The sequence below is a fragment of the Tiliqua scincoides genome, chromosome 2 (genome assembly GCF_035046505.1).
Source record: "Tiliqua scincoides isolate rTilSci1 chromosome 2, rTilSci1.hap2, whole genome shotgun sequence".
In the NCBI taxonomy this organism is placed as follows: domain Eukaryota; kingdom Metazoa; phylum Chordata; class Lepidosauria; order Squamata; family Scincidae; genus Tiliqua; species Tiliqua scincoides.
Genome location: NC_089822.1, coordinates 265,113,455 through 265,128,124, shown reverse-complemented (window position 1 = coordinate 265,128,124; position 14,670 = coordinate 265,113,455). Strand labels below are relative to the sequence as shown.

The window sequence follows — 14,670 nt, the reverse complement described above, 5'->3', positions numbered from 1 at the left end:
AATCCATCAGCCTATATCTAAACTTTTGATTTTTTGCCCCAATGTGCATGACTTTACACTTACTGACATTGAAGCGCATCTGCCATTTTGCTGCCCATTCTGCCAGTCTGGAGAGATCTTTCTGGAGCTCCTCACAATCACTTCTGGTCTTCACCACTCGGAAAAGTTTGGTGTTGTCTGCAAACTTAGCCACTTCACTGCTCAACCCTGTCTCCAGGTCATTTATGAAGAGGTTGAAAAGCACCGGTCCCAGGACAGAGCCTTGGGGCACACCGCTTTTCACCTCTCCATTGTGAAAATTGCCCATTGACACCCACTCTCTGCTTCCTGGCCTCCAACCAGTTCTCAATCCATGAGAGGACCTGTCCTCTAATTCCCTGACTGTGGAGTTTTTTCAGTAGCCTTTGGTGAGGGACCGTGTCAAACGCCTTCTGAAAGTCCAGATATATAATGTCCACAGGTTCTCCCACATCCACTTGCCTGTTGACCTTTTCAAAGAATTCTATAAGGTTTGTGAGGCAAGACTTACCCTTACAGAAGCCATGCTGACTCTCCCTCAGCAAGGCCTGTTCGTCTATTTGTTTTGAGATCCTATCTTTGATGAGGCATTCCACCATCTTACCCGGTATGGATGTTAGGCTGACCGGCCTATAGTTTCCCGGGTCCCCCCTCTTTCCCTTTTTAAAAATAGGCATGACATTTGCTATCCTCCAATCTTCTGGCACCGTGGCCGTTTTGAGGGACAAGTTGCATACCTTAGTCAAGAGGTCTGCAACTTCATTCTTCAATTCCTTAATAACTCTTGGGTGGATGCCATCAGGGCCCGGTGACTTATTGATCTTTAATTTATCAATGAGGTCTGAAACATCTTCTCTTTTAACCTCTATCTGACTTAACTCCTCGGTCAGGAGGGGCCGTTGAGGCAGTGGTATCTGCACAACTTGCACTTCCCTGTGATTATACATTAAAAAGTCTGGAAGAGTAGATCATTGATTAAGTCAATCACTGAATATGCAAACACCTTAGAGGGCAAAGACTCTAGCAGCAAAGACTAAACCATTGTATTACCTAACCTCCACCTAAATCGTTGATTATTGTTAACTAAATCACTGCTATTGTGTGCATCCTGACTCCAAATTCCCAGCAGGAGGGACAGAAAGCAAGCTACCCCCCCCCCAGGTCAGCCTTGGCAGATAAGCTGACTTCCTGTTCACCAGTTTCTCTTGCTTGCTCCACCTGTCCCACTGTGTGTGGTGAGCATGCGCATCCAGATCAGCTTTAGGACACATCCGGGTCACCCAGGGTCAGCAAAAACCCTTAAAAAGAGAAGGCTGCCATGTGCTCGCTCTCTCTCTGGCTGCCCTTCCAAGGCAGGTCCTCCCTCCAGGACTCCCCCCCCCCCAATCCATCTGCTCCTCAGGACAGGTAACTATATCTGCCTCTGGAACCTTTAACCCTCTCACCTCCCTTTCTTTCCCCTTCTCTCCCCCATCTTTAGTCAGCAACTGGGTTATGCAGACCAGGGACCCCTAAAATCCTTCCCTAATATCCTTCTCTTTTCCTAATCTTCTCGGATGCACTGAATACCCTTCACACGCAACCACCATGAAAGCTAGGTACAATATATATAAGGACTAGTACCACAAAATATGCATTATGTTTATCTGTGTGCTTTTGTAATAAAAATATAATCTTTGATTGAAAGTTATCTTTCTCCCAGTCTCCTCTTTAAGCTAAACAAGGGATTTTCTCTGCATTACACTTTCTTGTTATCTAGCCTGCAATCCTGAAGTTTCCAAAAGGGTAATATAATAATTCCCCTTAAAACATAACAGCCCTTTTTGGCAACACCTCCACCCCAGCAAACATGTGGACTCAGCAGACATGGACTCACCACCTCAGCCCCTCTGCTGAGTCCAAATGCAGTTGTGGCGCAGGGGGAATCCCAGGGCAGAGGTGGGTAGAAAGGAGACGCTCCCCCGCCTTGTGGAGATGCCCAGATTGGAAGCCCAGCCAGTGGAGGGAAAGGGGAGGTGGCTGAGAAGAAGACCAACTGCAGCGCCTCCCCATTGCATGCTAAGCTATGTGTCTGCTCTCAGTTCCTGTGGTGTGGGTTTAGACATGGGCAATTTAAAAGCTGAAACAGAGAGGGCCAGAAGGGGCCATTCAGCACTGAAACCCATGCAGAGAAGGGGGTGTGTAGGAGGGACACTGGAGGACAGTATTTTAGCCCTGGGACTGTTGATTGTTTTAACTATTGTACATTTTTTCCTCTTGGTTTCAACAGATGCAGTTGGGATAAGTATTGTAAGAAAGAGAGGTGGAATTTGAAGCTGAAAAGGATCCTTCCTTGCCTGATCCAAAAGAAGCGTAGAAGTCATTAGAGAACTGGTCTCTTCCAGATAAGGAACAGAGGAGGACAAAGCAAAGCCAGGTGATCTTTCAAGGTGTGTGTCTCAGCAGGTTGGGGGTGCTGGAGTCTCATTCCACTTAGGACCAAAGTGCCCAGACATCTCTGCTGCATCCAACCAGCTTACAGCCCCTGCAGCTGCAATGGGCAAATTTAGAGAATTGTAGAACTGCCCAGTGACCATAAGGGTTTATGGCTACTTGATCACCCTGAGGGTAATAAAAAGATTACCCGGCCATAAAGGAGTGTGGTCTGATTTCCTTCACACCCAGCTAGTCTTGGAAATGGAGGCCATTTCCAAGAATCTGCATACAGCACGGCTCCTATCCACCCCACAAGACTGCCGTCCTTGAGTAGACTGGAGCGTAGAGGCCCTGACCCCTTAGACCAGGGGTCTGCAACCTTAAACACTCAAAGAGCCATTTGGACCCATTTTCCGGAGAGAAAAAACCTCAGGAGCCACAAAACCCTTTTGACATCTAAAATGAAGATAATACTGCATATATAGTTTTTTTTCACCTTTATGCTCTTATAGGTCCCATTTTAATAATGTAGCCCCCTCTTGTAGCTTTTAGTTAGATTTGTCATACATTCTTGTCCTGTGTTTTCAGACGCCTGGTCCTCTATGGTGTTTTGCCTGATTCCAAGGCCATTCTCTGCCTGGAGAATTAGGTCTACTTTAAGCAAATTAGCTCCTCTTCTTTCCCCCAACAAATGACCCTGGTTCTGCCCTGCAGTCCTGCTGGACCCCACCTCCAGGGTAGCTCACCTGTTCAACCTGCAGAGGTCCTCTCTCCTGCCAGCAGCCTCCCACCACTACAGCAGACCCTGGGTCCTCAGTAGGTCTTGGGCACAGCAGCCACACACCAAACTCCTGTGTCTCCAGCAGTCCATTAGTCACAAAGTCAGTCAGAGCATCCAGGGCAAAGTCCAAAGTCAATAAGCCAAGTCACAGTCCAAGATCAGATTCCAAAGTAAGTCAGAGTATCCAAGTCAAAGTCAATTAGCCTAGCCTCTCCTACCTCCAACCTGAACTCCTTCTACAACCCACACCCCCTTCCTCAGGTGCTCCTTATATCCCTGAGGGCCCTATTGCCTTCAAGTGGCTGCAGCTGAGCAGCACACTCTGCTGGATGCCCAGGCCTTACCCTTAAAGGGGCCACTGCTGACACCACATCTACCTCCTCACCAGATCTTCCAGGACTCCAATACATATGTTGGTTATGACATCTGCTTATCTTACATGGATACTAAAGAACTCCCCCCACCTTCCAGAGGCACCCTGCTGGAAGGAAAAAAGGACACAGACTCCAGAGAAGAAGCCAAAGCTGGGGGGGAAGGTGGGGGGGGCAACCACAGGCCAGCTTCTGCCCTGCCTGCCTGCCCTCCCTCCCTCCCTCACTCAGGCTGCAACCCTCTCCACACTATCCTGGGAGTAAGCCCCATTGGCTACAATGGGACTTCTGAGCAGACAAGTTGGTTGGAGCTCTCAGGCTGCAGTCCTCTCCGCACTTTCCTGGGAGGAAGCCTTACTGACTACTTGTGAGTAGACCTGCATAGGTGGGGGCTGAGGCTGCAGCCCTCCACACCTTCCTGGGAGGAAGCCCCACTGACTACAGCAGTGCTTACTTGTGAGTAGACCTGCACAGGAGGAGGCTGAGAATACAGCCCTCCACACCTTCCTGGGAGTAGCCCAGGGACTACATCGGGGCTTACTCTGGAACAGACCTGCATGGGCTCCCACTCACCTGCCCTTGCACTTGGTCTTGAGCAGGCTTCAAGGCTGCCATCCCAGGCACCCTTTCCTGGGAGCAAGCTTCATCCACTGTAATGGGGCTTACTACTGAGTAGACACACAGGATGTCTCCTCTGCTGTGGAGGAAAAGCCTCTCCTTGCACTGAGTGGGGACCTGCTCAGGGAAAGGCGGGCTGCAAGGGCTCACAATGGCTGAGGAGGAGGGCAGCTCAGGATTGGCTGGTGGTCAGCCAGTGAAGGGCCCTGAGCCATTCCAACAGAAAAAGCCAGGAGCCTGCTGGATGCTGATTGGCTGAGCCTGCTGGAGAGTTGGGGAAGGGAAAAACAGGGAACTTAAGCCTGCAGAGAGGGCAAAATTGAAAAAGGAAACCAATGTGGGGCAGGTGGGGGTGAAGGGAGAGGAGGGCAGTGAGCTCAGGGGGCAGAGGGAAGCAGCCTGCACTCCCAACACAGGTGCCTCCTGTCATACTCTTTGCCACTTTCACCTGGAGGAGCCTCAGCAGACAGCTGAAAGCCGCATGCGGCTGTAGAGCCACAGGTTGCTGACCCCTGCCTTAGACCCTCTTTCCTGAGGTGTCAAGGGACTCTCTCAACACCTAAGAGAGAGGAAACAGAGAGCAAAAATCAGAGCTTAGTTTACATTTTTGGTGGGTCGTGAAACTGACAAGCTGATAGCTAACGAGGAAAATGTATTGAACCCTATGAAAACAATAATGGAGAAGCATGTACGTGCTTACTCATAAGTAGGTGACCGTGCCTTGGTCCAAAGCAAATGGGAATGCAAGGCCACCAGTCAGATCTGATGACTGTGGAACTCAACAGTGCTCCAGGAGGTGGTCGTCCCCTCCCCCAACAATAGTAGAAAGAATGAAGACCAAAGCATGAGCAGGTGGTAAAGTGAAACATTTTTTTAGTCTGATAAAGCTAGGTGGTCCCAATAGAGTGTTGATTTAAAAAAGTGTGTCCTGGTGCTAGAATGTTTGGGAACCACGGTTGTAGAGGAATATTCCACTGCACTCTTGGACCTCGTAGTTTCAATCGTTCTCCTCCCAGATCTTCTCTTCTGTCCTAGGCTGCCTCCTGCCTGTTTCTCCTTTCAGGTGGGTGCAGTAACTGCTTTATCCTAATTGAGGTTTGGGTGACACCAGCACCATCGAAAGAGGGTTTTGCAGACGTGCCCCGGCTGATCTCCAGCTTATGTGGAACTGTCCCTCCAGGCTTATTTGTTTGTTAGTGCTCAAGCTCATTCAGTATTTATTGCGATTTTTAAAGAAACAAACACGTTCATCGACAAGCCCCGGTATAGAAAGGACAGAATTCAGTGCCACTGAACCCACTGGGTTTTACTTCTGAGTATATACACCTAGATGTGTGTGTTTGAGGTCCCGTTTCTCTATTGTGCTGCTAAACAAGTTTCCCTCTCCTTGCAGCAAGCTACAGAGAAGACAGTGAAGACCAGAGGGAGCCATGTGGGGTGTCACTGGAAACAACTACATGTGACCTGCAGGAAGTGACTTTTAGAGACCAGGATGGATCGGTGAGGCAGGAGGGAAGCCCAGCTCCTCTCTGGAGTACTCAGGGCCCAAATCTATTCAACTTTCCAGCACTGAGGTAAGGGAACAAACATCTTGAGGAGGGCTGTGCAACTGCCTCCTTACCACAGGATGCAGCATGGCTGCGCCAGCACTGGAAAATTGGAAAGGATTAGACCCATCAGGGTTATGATGGACATGAAATCCTGATCAAGCAGGAACATCTCAAAGGGAAGAGAAGAAAGAGGCTTCCATTGCAGCAGGAGAGAATCAGTTGTACATCCAACATTACTAAACTCAGCAAAATTCACACAGAGAAGATATGAAAAAGGGAGAAACCTGCACATTAAAAAGATCAAGGATGCAGAAGGGAAATGAGAAAGAGAAATGGAAAAATGAATCTGGTACTCATCAGAATGGAGATTTCGTTGTCATCCCAGTTAAACCACAAAATGGAATTGGAAAGAGGAAAGAGAAGTGCCCCCAATGTGCACGGATCCCAAGAGTAAATCACAACTAAGAAGACATCAAAGAACCACACAGGGGGAAAACCATAACAGTGCTTGGAGTGTGGAAAGAGCTTGAGTCAGAGCTCAGACATGACTGTGCATAAAAGAACCCCCCTCAAGGGATAAACTGTATCAATGCTTGGAGTGTGGAAGAGCCTCAGGATGTACCCAAGCCTGACTGTGCATCAAAGGACCCATGCAGGTGAGAAAACTTATCAATGCTTGGAGTGTAGAAAGAACTTCAGTCAGAGCTCACAGCTGACTAAGCATCAAAGGATCCACAGTGGGGAGAAACCACATCTATGCTTGGAGTGTGGAAAGAGCTTCAGTTGCAGCTCAACCTTGACTAAGCATCAAAGAACCCACACAGGGGAAAAGCCATACCAATGCTTGGAGTGTGGAAAGAGCTTCAGTAGAAGGTTAAACTTGACTGGGCATCAAAGGACCCACACAGGGGAGAAACCATATCAATGCTTGGAGTGTAGAAAGAGCTTCAGTAGGAGCTCACAGCTGACTTCGCATGAAAGGATCCACACAGGGGAGAAACCACATCTATGCTTGGAGTGTGGAAAGAGCTTCAGTTGCAGCTCAACCTTGACTAAGCATCAAAGAACCCACACAGGAGAAAAACCATATCAATGCTTGGAGTGTGGAAAGAGTTTCCGTTGCAGCTCAACCCTGACTAAGCATCAAAGAACCCACACAGGGGAGAAACCATATCAATGCTTGGAGTGTGGAAAGAACTTCATTCAGAGCTCACAGTTGACTTTGCATCAAAGGATCCACACAGGGGAGAAACCACATCTATGCTTGGAGTGTGGTAAGAGCTTCAGTTGCAGCTCAACCTTGACTAAGCATCAAAGAACCCACACAGGGGAAAAGCCATACCAATGCTTGGAGTGTGGAAAGAGCTTCAGTACGAGCTCATACCTCACTTTGCATCAAAGGACCCACAGAGGGGAGAAACCATATCAATGCTTGGAGTGTGGAAAGAGCTTCAGTAGAAGGTTAAACTTGACTGGGCATCAAAGGACCCACACAGGGGAGAAACCATATCAATGCTTGGAGTGTGGAAAGAGCTTCAGTAGGAGCTCACAGCTGACTTCGCATGAAAGGAGCCACACAGGGGAGAAACCATATCAATGCTTGGAGTGTGGAAAGAGCTTCAGTTGCAGCTCAACCTTGACTAAGCATCAAAGAACCCACACAGGGGAGAAACCATATCAATGCTTGGAGTGTGGAAAGAACTTCATTCAGAGCTCACAGTTAACTTTGCATCAAAGGATCCACACAGGGGAGAAACCACATCTATGCTTGGAGTGTGGAAAGAGCTTCCGTTGCAGCTCAACCTTGACTAAGCATCAAAGAACTCACACAGGGGAGAAACCATATCAATGCTTGGAGTGTGGAAAGAACTTCATTCAGAGCTCACATCTGATTTTGCATCAAAGGATCCACACAGGGGAGAAACCACATCTATGCTTGCAGTGTGGTAAGAGCTTCAGTTGCAGCTCAACCTTGAGTAAGCATCAAAGAACCCACACAGGGGAAAAGCCATACCAATGCTTGGAGTGTGGAAAGAGCTTCAGTACGAGCTCATACCTCAGTTTGCATCAAAGGACCCACACAGGGGAGAAACCATATCAATGCTTGGAGTGTGGAAAGAGCTTCAGTAGGAGGTTAAACTTGACTGGGCATCAAAGGACCCACACAGGGGAGAAACCATATCAATGCTTGGAGTGTGGAAAGAGCTTCAGTAGGAGCTCACAGCTGACTTCGCATGAAAGGAGCCACACAGGGGAGAAACCATATCAATGCTTGGAGTGTGGAAAGAGCTTCAGTACGAGCTCAAACCTGACTGTGCATCAAAGGACCCACACAGGGGAGAAACCATATCAATGCTTAGAGTGTGGAAAGAGCTTCCGTTTCAGCTCAACCCTGACTAAGCATCAAAGAACCCACACAGGGGAGAAATCATATCAATGCTTTGAGTGTGGAAAGAACTTCATTCAGAGCTCACAGCTGACTTTGCATCAAAGGATCCACACAGGGGAGAAACCACATCTATGCTTGGAGTGTGGAAAGAGCTTCAGTTGCAGCTCAACCTTGACTAAGCATCAAAGAACCCACACAGGGGAAAAGCCATACCAATGCTTGGAGTGTGGAAAGAGCTTCAGTAGGAGCTCAAACCTCACTTTGCATCAAAGGACCCACACAGGGGAGAAACCATATCAATGCTTGGAGTGTGGAAAGAGCTTCAGTAGGAGGTTAAACTTGACTGGGCATCAAAGGACCCACACAGGGGAGAAACCATATCAATGCTTGGAGTGTGGAAAGAGCTTCAGTAAGAGCTCAAACCTGACTGTGCATCAAAGAACCCACACAGGGGAGAAACCATATCAATGCTTGGAGTGTGGAAAGAGCTTCCGTTTCAGCTCAACCCTGACTAAGCATCAAAGAACCCACACAGGGGAGAAATCATATCAGTGCTTTGAGTGTGGAAAGAACTTCATTCAGAGCTCAAACCTGACTGTGCATCAAAGGACCCACACAGGGGAGAAACCATATCAATGCTTGGAGTGTGGAAAGAGCTTCAATAGGAGCTCAACCCTGACTAAGCATCAAAGGACCCACACAGGGGAGAAACCATATCAATGCTTGGAGTGTGGAAAGAGCTTCAGTAAGAGCTCAAACCTGACTGTGCATCAAAGAACCCACACAGGGGAGAAACCATATCAATGCTTGGAGTGTGGAAAGAGCTTCCGTTTCAGCTCAACCCTGACTAAGCATCAAAGAACCCACACAGGGGAGAAATCATATCAATGCTTTGAGTGTGGAAAGAACTTCATTCAGAGCTCAAACCTGACTGTGCATCAAAGAACCCACACATGGGAGAAACCATATCAATGCTTGGAGTGTGGAAAGAAATTCATTCAGAGCTCACAGCTGCATCAAAGGATCCACACAGGGGAGAAACCATATCAATGCTTAGAGTGTGGAAATTGCTTCAGTCAGAGCTCACACCTGGCTCTGCATCAAAGTACCCACACAGGGTAGTAGCCATATTAATGCTTGGAGTGCGGAAAGAGCTTCAATAGGAGCTCAAACCTGACTCTGCATCAAAGAACCCACACAAGGGAGAAACCACATCAATGCTTTTAGTGTGGAAAGAGCTTCGGGATGAATTCAAGCCTGACTGTGCATCAGATCACCCCCACAGGGGAGAAAGCTTAGAAATGCTTAGAGTGTGGAAAGCGTTTCCCTGGAAAACAAGCCTGTCAGTGCATCAAAGCATTAAAGAACTCAGAATGGGAAGAATCCATATCGCCATACATCGTTTGGAGCTCCAATCTGACAGCATATCAAGCACACCTTAATCGGGAGCAGCCACATAAATGCTTGGAGTCTGTAGGAAGTTTCACTCATTCCTTTATAGTACAGGTCGGTTCTCTGCTTCCCGAACCCCCGCAGATACCAAAACAGATGGATAACCAATTCTGTGGCTTGGGGCCCTCACCTGACTTCCGGATGCGACAGGAAGGGCCTTCTTGTGATATCCAAAGGGCTCAGAAAACCTCCCAGATGCAACCAAAAGGCACTTCCATTCATGTCCCGGAGGTTCTTTGTGAGTCCTCCAGCCAGATGTTCTCAACCTGCAGTGGGATGGGTCCTGACAGATTCTCATTCTAAAAAATGGGTCCTGGTGCTAAATGTGTGAGAACCACTGCTGTACTCATCAAGGTAGTCTTCAGAACACAAGGCAGGATTGGTGGGTCCAGACCTGGAAAGAGACCTTCCTCCTCCCAGAGGAGCAAAGGGGGGTGGGAACCACTTCCTGCTCTGCCCCTTCCTTTGCGCCTCCTCTGCTCAAGTGTCTGAGTCAGCAGCTCCCCCTCCCATGCTGCAAGGGGGGGGTCCCAGGACTGCAGTGGTAGGAAGAAATTAAGAGGGGTGGGAGAGGAGCCCCCAGGGGGATGAGGCAGTCAAGCTCAAAGCCTGGCTGGTGAAGGGAAAGGGGGGCTGAGAAGAGGAGCTGCAACACCAAACTTTTCCAAATGGTGAAGACGAGATCAGATTGTGAAGAGCTCCAGAAAGATCTCTCCGAACTTCAGACTGGGCAGCAAAATGGCAGATGCGTTTCAATATAAGTGAGTGTAAAGTCATGCACATTGGATCAAAGAATCAAAACTTTACATATAGGCTAATGGGTTCTGAGCTGTCTGTGACAGATCAGGAGAGAGTTCTTGGGGTCCTTGTGGACAACGGCGATGGAAGTGTCGACCCAATGTGTGGCAGCAGTAAAGAAGGCTAATTCCATGCTTGGGATCATTAGGAAAGGTCTTGAGAACAAAAAAGTTAATATTATATGTGAGGCCTCACTGTGGGGGGGGAGGGCCCACCCGGCTTTCCCGAGGGGGGCCCTCTTGTGGAGGCCTCAGAACACTTCACCAGTTGAAGGGGGTTTGTGTCACCCGGTTCCCTCTCTTTGGTTTGGCAGCATTTGCCAGTCTGGAGCAGGGGCTGCTAACAGCAGATCCTCCTGCCTGCTCTTCTGACTCCCAACCGCCTTGTCATCCCTGGCCTCTAGGTTTATGTAGGGCAGATCCCTCCCCTTTGGCCCCTCCCCTTCCCTCACAGGGAGGGTACATAAAGGGCCTATCTCTGGGACTGCCCTCCCCTGGGATTACCACAGTTCCTCCCCTTCCTCTCTCTGTTTCCCTCCCGCCTCCTCTCACCTGGAGCTGCCAGGCTTGTTCCTAAGAGGGCTGGGAAGGCTGCTGCCTCTGCTCTGGTCTCTGCCTTTGGGGGGGTGGGCTGGCCCTGCCCACCTGGGTCCTGTAGCTCTGCAGGCAACTCGGGGAGGTCCAGCTGTGGGCTCCTGATGTCACAGCCAGGTGCCCTGCCCGGCAAGGGAGGCCATGGTTGGTTGGGCGAGGGAGTGCTCCCCTTCCCCCCAAGGCGGGGGAGCGAAGCGGGGGTTCAGCACGCAGTGTTCCTCTGCTGTGCCTTGCCGCCCACAGGAGTGCCCAGGCACTATGGGGAGGTGGGCCCATGATCCACCGGCTCCCTCCCTGATCCTCTGGCCAAGAAGCCTTCTCCCTGGGTATGCTGGGGACTTGTGGGAGGAGGGGAACCCCGACATTATAATGCCGTTGTACAAATCTGGAGTATTTGTACCACGCCACACCTGGAGTATTGTGTCCAGTTCTGGTCGCCATATCTCAAAAAGGATATAGTGGAGATGGAAAAGGTGCAAAGGAGAGTGGCCAAAATGATGACTGGGCTGGGGCACCTTCCCTCTGAGGAAAGGCTACAGCGATTGGGCCTCTTCAGCCTAGAAAAGATGCGCCGGGGGGGGGGGGACATGATTGAGACATACAAAATAATGCATGGGAAGGATAGAGTGGATAGAGAGATGCTCTTTACACTCTCACATAACACCAGAACCAGGGGACATCCACTAAAGTTGCGTGTTGGGAGAGTTAGGACAGACAGAAGAAAATATTTCTCTACCCAGCATGTAATTCATCTGTAATTAGTCTGTGGAACTCTTGCCACAGGAAGTAGGTATGTGCAATCTCTTGATTTTAGAGGCAGGCTGCCTCTGTTTGCCAGAAGCAGGGGAGGGCACTGGGACGCAGGTTGTGTCCATTGTCTTGTGAGCTCCCTCAGGCATTTGGTGGGCCACTGTAAGATACAGGAAGCTGGAGTAGATGGGGCGTTGGCCTGATCCAGTGGGGCTGTTCTTATGTTCTTATGACAATCCCCCCCCCCCCATTTGCATCCTAAACTTTGGGTCTGCTCTGGGATGGTTTGATTTTCTGGTGGGGGTTTTGGCAGGGACAGTGGAAAACCTGGAACAGGGAGGGCCAGCAGGGGCCCTTCAGCACTGCAGAAAACTTGGGGTGTGGAAACCATCAGCACAAGAATTCATCCCACTCCCCATAAGAAAATATGTGAAAGGGCGAAAGCTAAAAACCCAAAAAGATCAAGAACTTGGAAGGTAAATGAGCCAGAGAAATGGGAAAATAAATCTGATGCTCATCAGAATAGGGATTTCAGTGTCATCCCAGTCAATCTGCAGAAAGAAACTGGAAAGAGGAGTGAGAAATGCCCTCAATGTGCTACTACCTTCAGCAGTAAGGCAGACTTTGTAAGACATCAAAGAACACACACAGGAGAAGCCATATAAGTGCTTGGAATGCAGAAAGAGCTTCAGTCGGAGCTCACAATTAGATGTGCATCTGAGAATTCACAGAGGGGAAAAAACCTGCAAATGCTTGCAGTGTGGAAAGAGCTTCAAACAGAGCAGATACCTGACTGTGCACCAAATAACCCACACAGGGGAGAAACCATATCAGTGCTAAGAGTGTGGAAAGAGCTTCAGTGTGAACTCAAGTCTGACTCTGCATCAAAAAACCCACATAGGAGAAAAGCCATATAAATGCTTGGAGTGTGGAAAGAGCTTCTGTAACAGCAGAAATCTTACCATCCATCAAAGATGCCACAAAGGGGAGAAACCATATGAATGCTTGGAGTGTGGAAAGAGCTTCAGTTAGAGCTCACACCTGGCTGTGCATAAAGGATCCCACACAGGGGGAAAGTATATACAGTTAGTTCTTGGTATCTGCACAGTTTAAGTTCCTGGAAATCCCAGGAGGTACCCAATCCACAGATAAGGAATCATTGATCCCAATCAATCAGTTGGCACTGAATGGCTCCAACAGCAACATGTTAGAGCAGGGGTGCCCAACCCCCCGCCCGAGGGCCACTAGCAGCCCTCGCGGCCTCTCAATGCGGCCCTCAGGGAGCCCCCAGTCTCCAATGAGCCTCTGGCCCTCCGGAGATTTGTTGAAGCCCACACTGGCCCAATGCAACTTCCCTCAGCGTGAGGGCGACTGTTTGACCTCTTGTGTGAGCTGTGGGATGAGAGCTCCTTCCACTGCTTGCTCTTTCATATCTGTGATGCAGCAGTGGCAGCAAAGGAAAGGCCAGCCTTGCTTTGTGCAAGGCCTTGAGCTATTGCAAGACCTTCATTCATTCATATAAGTTCATCTTTAATATATTCATTTATGAAAACTTATGTAAATTTATTCAAATTTTCAATTTAAATTAATTCTTTCCCCCCCGGCCCCCGACACAGTGTCAGAGAGCTGATGTGGCCCTCCTGCCAAAAACTTTGGACACCCCTGTGTTAGAGGGAGGGGTCGCTTTCCTGCTAGAGCACCAGCCTGAGCACAAATCCTGAGAGGCAGGTGGCAGTCCTGCTCCCCATGGATAAACACATCCACGGGTCTCAAATCATCATGTAGAGAGAACTCACAAGGAAGGCTTGGAGTGCGGAAGGAGCTTTGTCAAAACTCTGATTAGGCAGCATATGGAGGAGAGGCCTTACTGTGGAAAAAGTGGTTGAAAGGAGTGCGAATAAAGAAGGAGCACAACCTAGGCAAGGGGGACGGGAGGAACTGAGTGGTACGGAAAATCCTGGGCCATGTCCCAAGGGGTAGGAGAGGGGGGACCGGAATGGGGGTCTGGTTTGCATGGACCCCTGAGCTCTGGCCAGCACCAATGCAACCCTCATGCCAACTCTTCCCTGGAGGTGGGAGGACCCTACAACCCATATCTGCTCTTACAGTGATATGTTGGCTGGCACCCTGGCTATCGGTTGCTGGGGTTTGGAAAACAAGCTGCCCCTTAAGACACCAGATTCTGGAGTGTAGGAGCCCCCAAGAGTGAGGTAACCCTGAGGGGTGGCATTGATGCGTGGGCCCCCCCCCCCCCGTGCATGATTTTGTTCAGGCTGTGTTTCTTCTATTGGACATTGCCAGAACGAACCCTTGTACTGAAGAACTTTCCTCATACACCTCTAGTTTCTGTGCCTGGAAGAATCTGTTTGACTGCGAGCTGCCTCGTTTGGGGGAGGAAAAGGAGGCCAGAAGAGGGTTGGGCCCATTCATGGAGGATAGATCTGTCCATGGCATCTGTGTGGGATCTCAGGGTCCAGCGACAGAATTTTTTTAGTCTCATTTTTAAACTTTGCTTTTAAATTGTATTTGTACTTTTAAATTTTTTAAGGGAATTGTTAGCTCTCATGGGATGTCAGGCAACTTACATTCCGTTAAATAAATAGATGTGTGTATTTTGTGTGTGCATCTCTGAAGGTTTATTTCATTTCTTTCCCATCTTTCCTCTAAGCTGCTCACAGCATCATTTATGGTTCTTCCCTTGCTCTTCCCTTCTGTTCCTTGCACCTCAGGGGTGGCACAAGTCCCCATTGTGACACAAGGCCCATTGGGGCCAGGGTGGCTTACCCAAGAGTTTCCCCTTACCTTTGGCGGAGCCACTTCAGGGGCCCTACCTTGTGCTGGATACGGTGCAAGCCTCCTGGCTTGCCTATTCCAGCACAAAATAGGATTGTGCTGCACGTGTAAAGTAATGCACATTGGGGCAAGAAATTCACGT

At 49.2% G+C, this 14,670-nt stretch overlaps 1 protein-coding gene and 1 pseudogene across 1 annotated transcript in view; both read left to right on the top strand.

Annotated features, from left to right (window-relative positions):
* The window catches only part of LOC136640312 (zinc finger protein 208-like), a 120,097-nt gene that overhangs the window by 62,658 nt on the left and 42,769 nt on the right, over window positions 1-14,670 (top strand). Inside the window, exons 8-11 of the mRNA XM_066615345.1 lie at window positions 5,690-5,703; window positions 6,466-6,626; window positions 6,711-8,954; window position 9,040. Of these exons, the coding sequence (XP_066471442.1) occupies window positions 5,690-5,703; window positions 6,466-6,626; window positions 6,711-8,954; window position 9,040 (2,420 nt within the window). The remainder of the gene's footprint in view (window positions 1-5,689; window positions 5,704-6,465; window positions 6,627-6,710; window positions 8,955-9,039; window positions 9,041-14,670) is intronic.
* LOC136641364 (zinc finger protein ZFP2-like) lies at window positions 10,476-14,352 on the top strand (annotated as a pseudogene).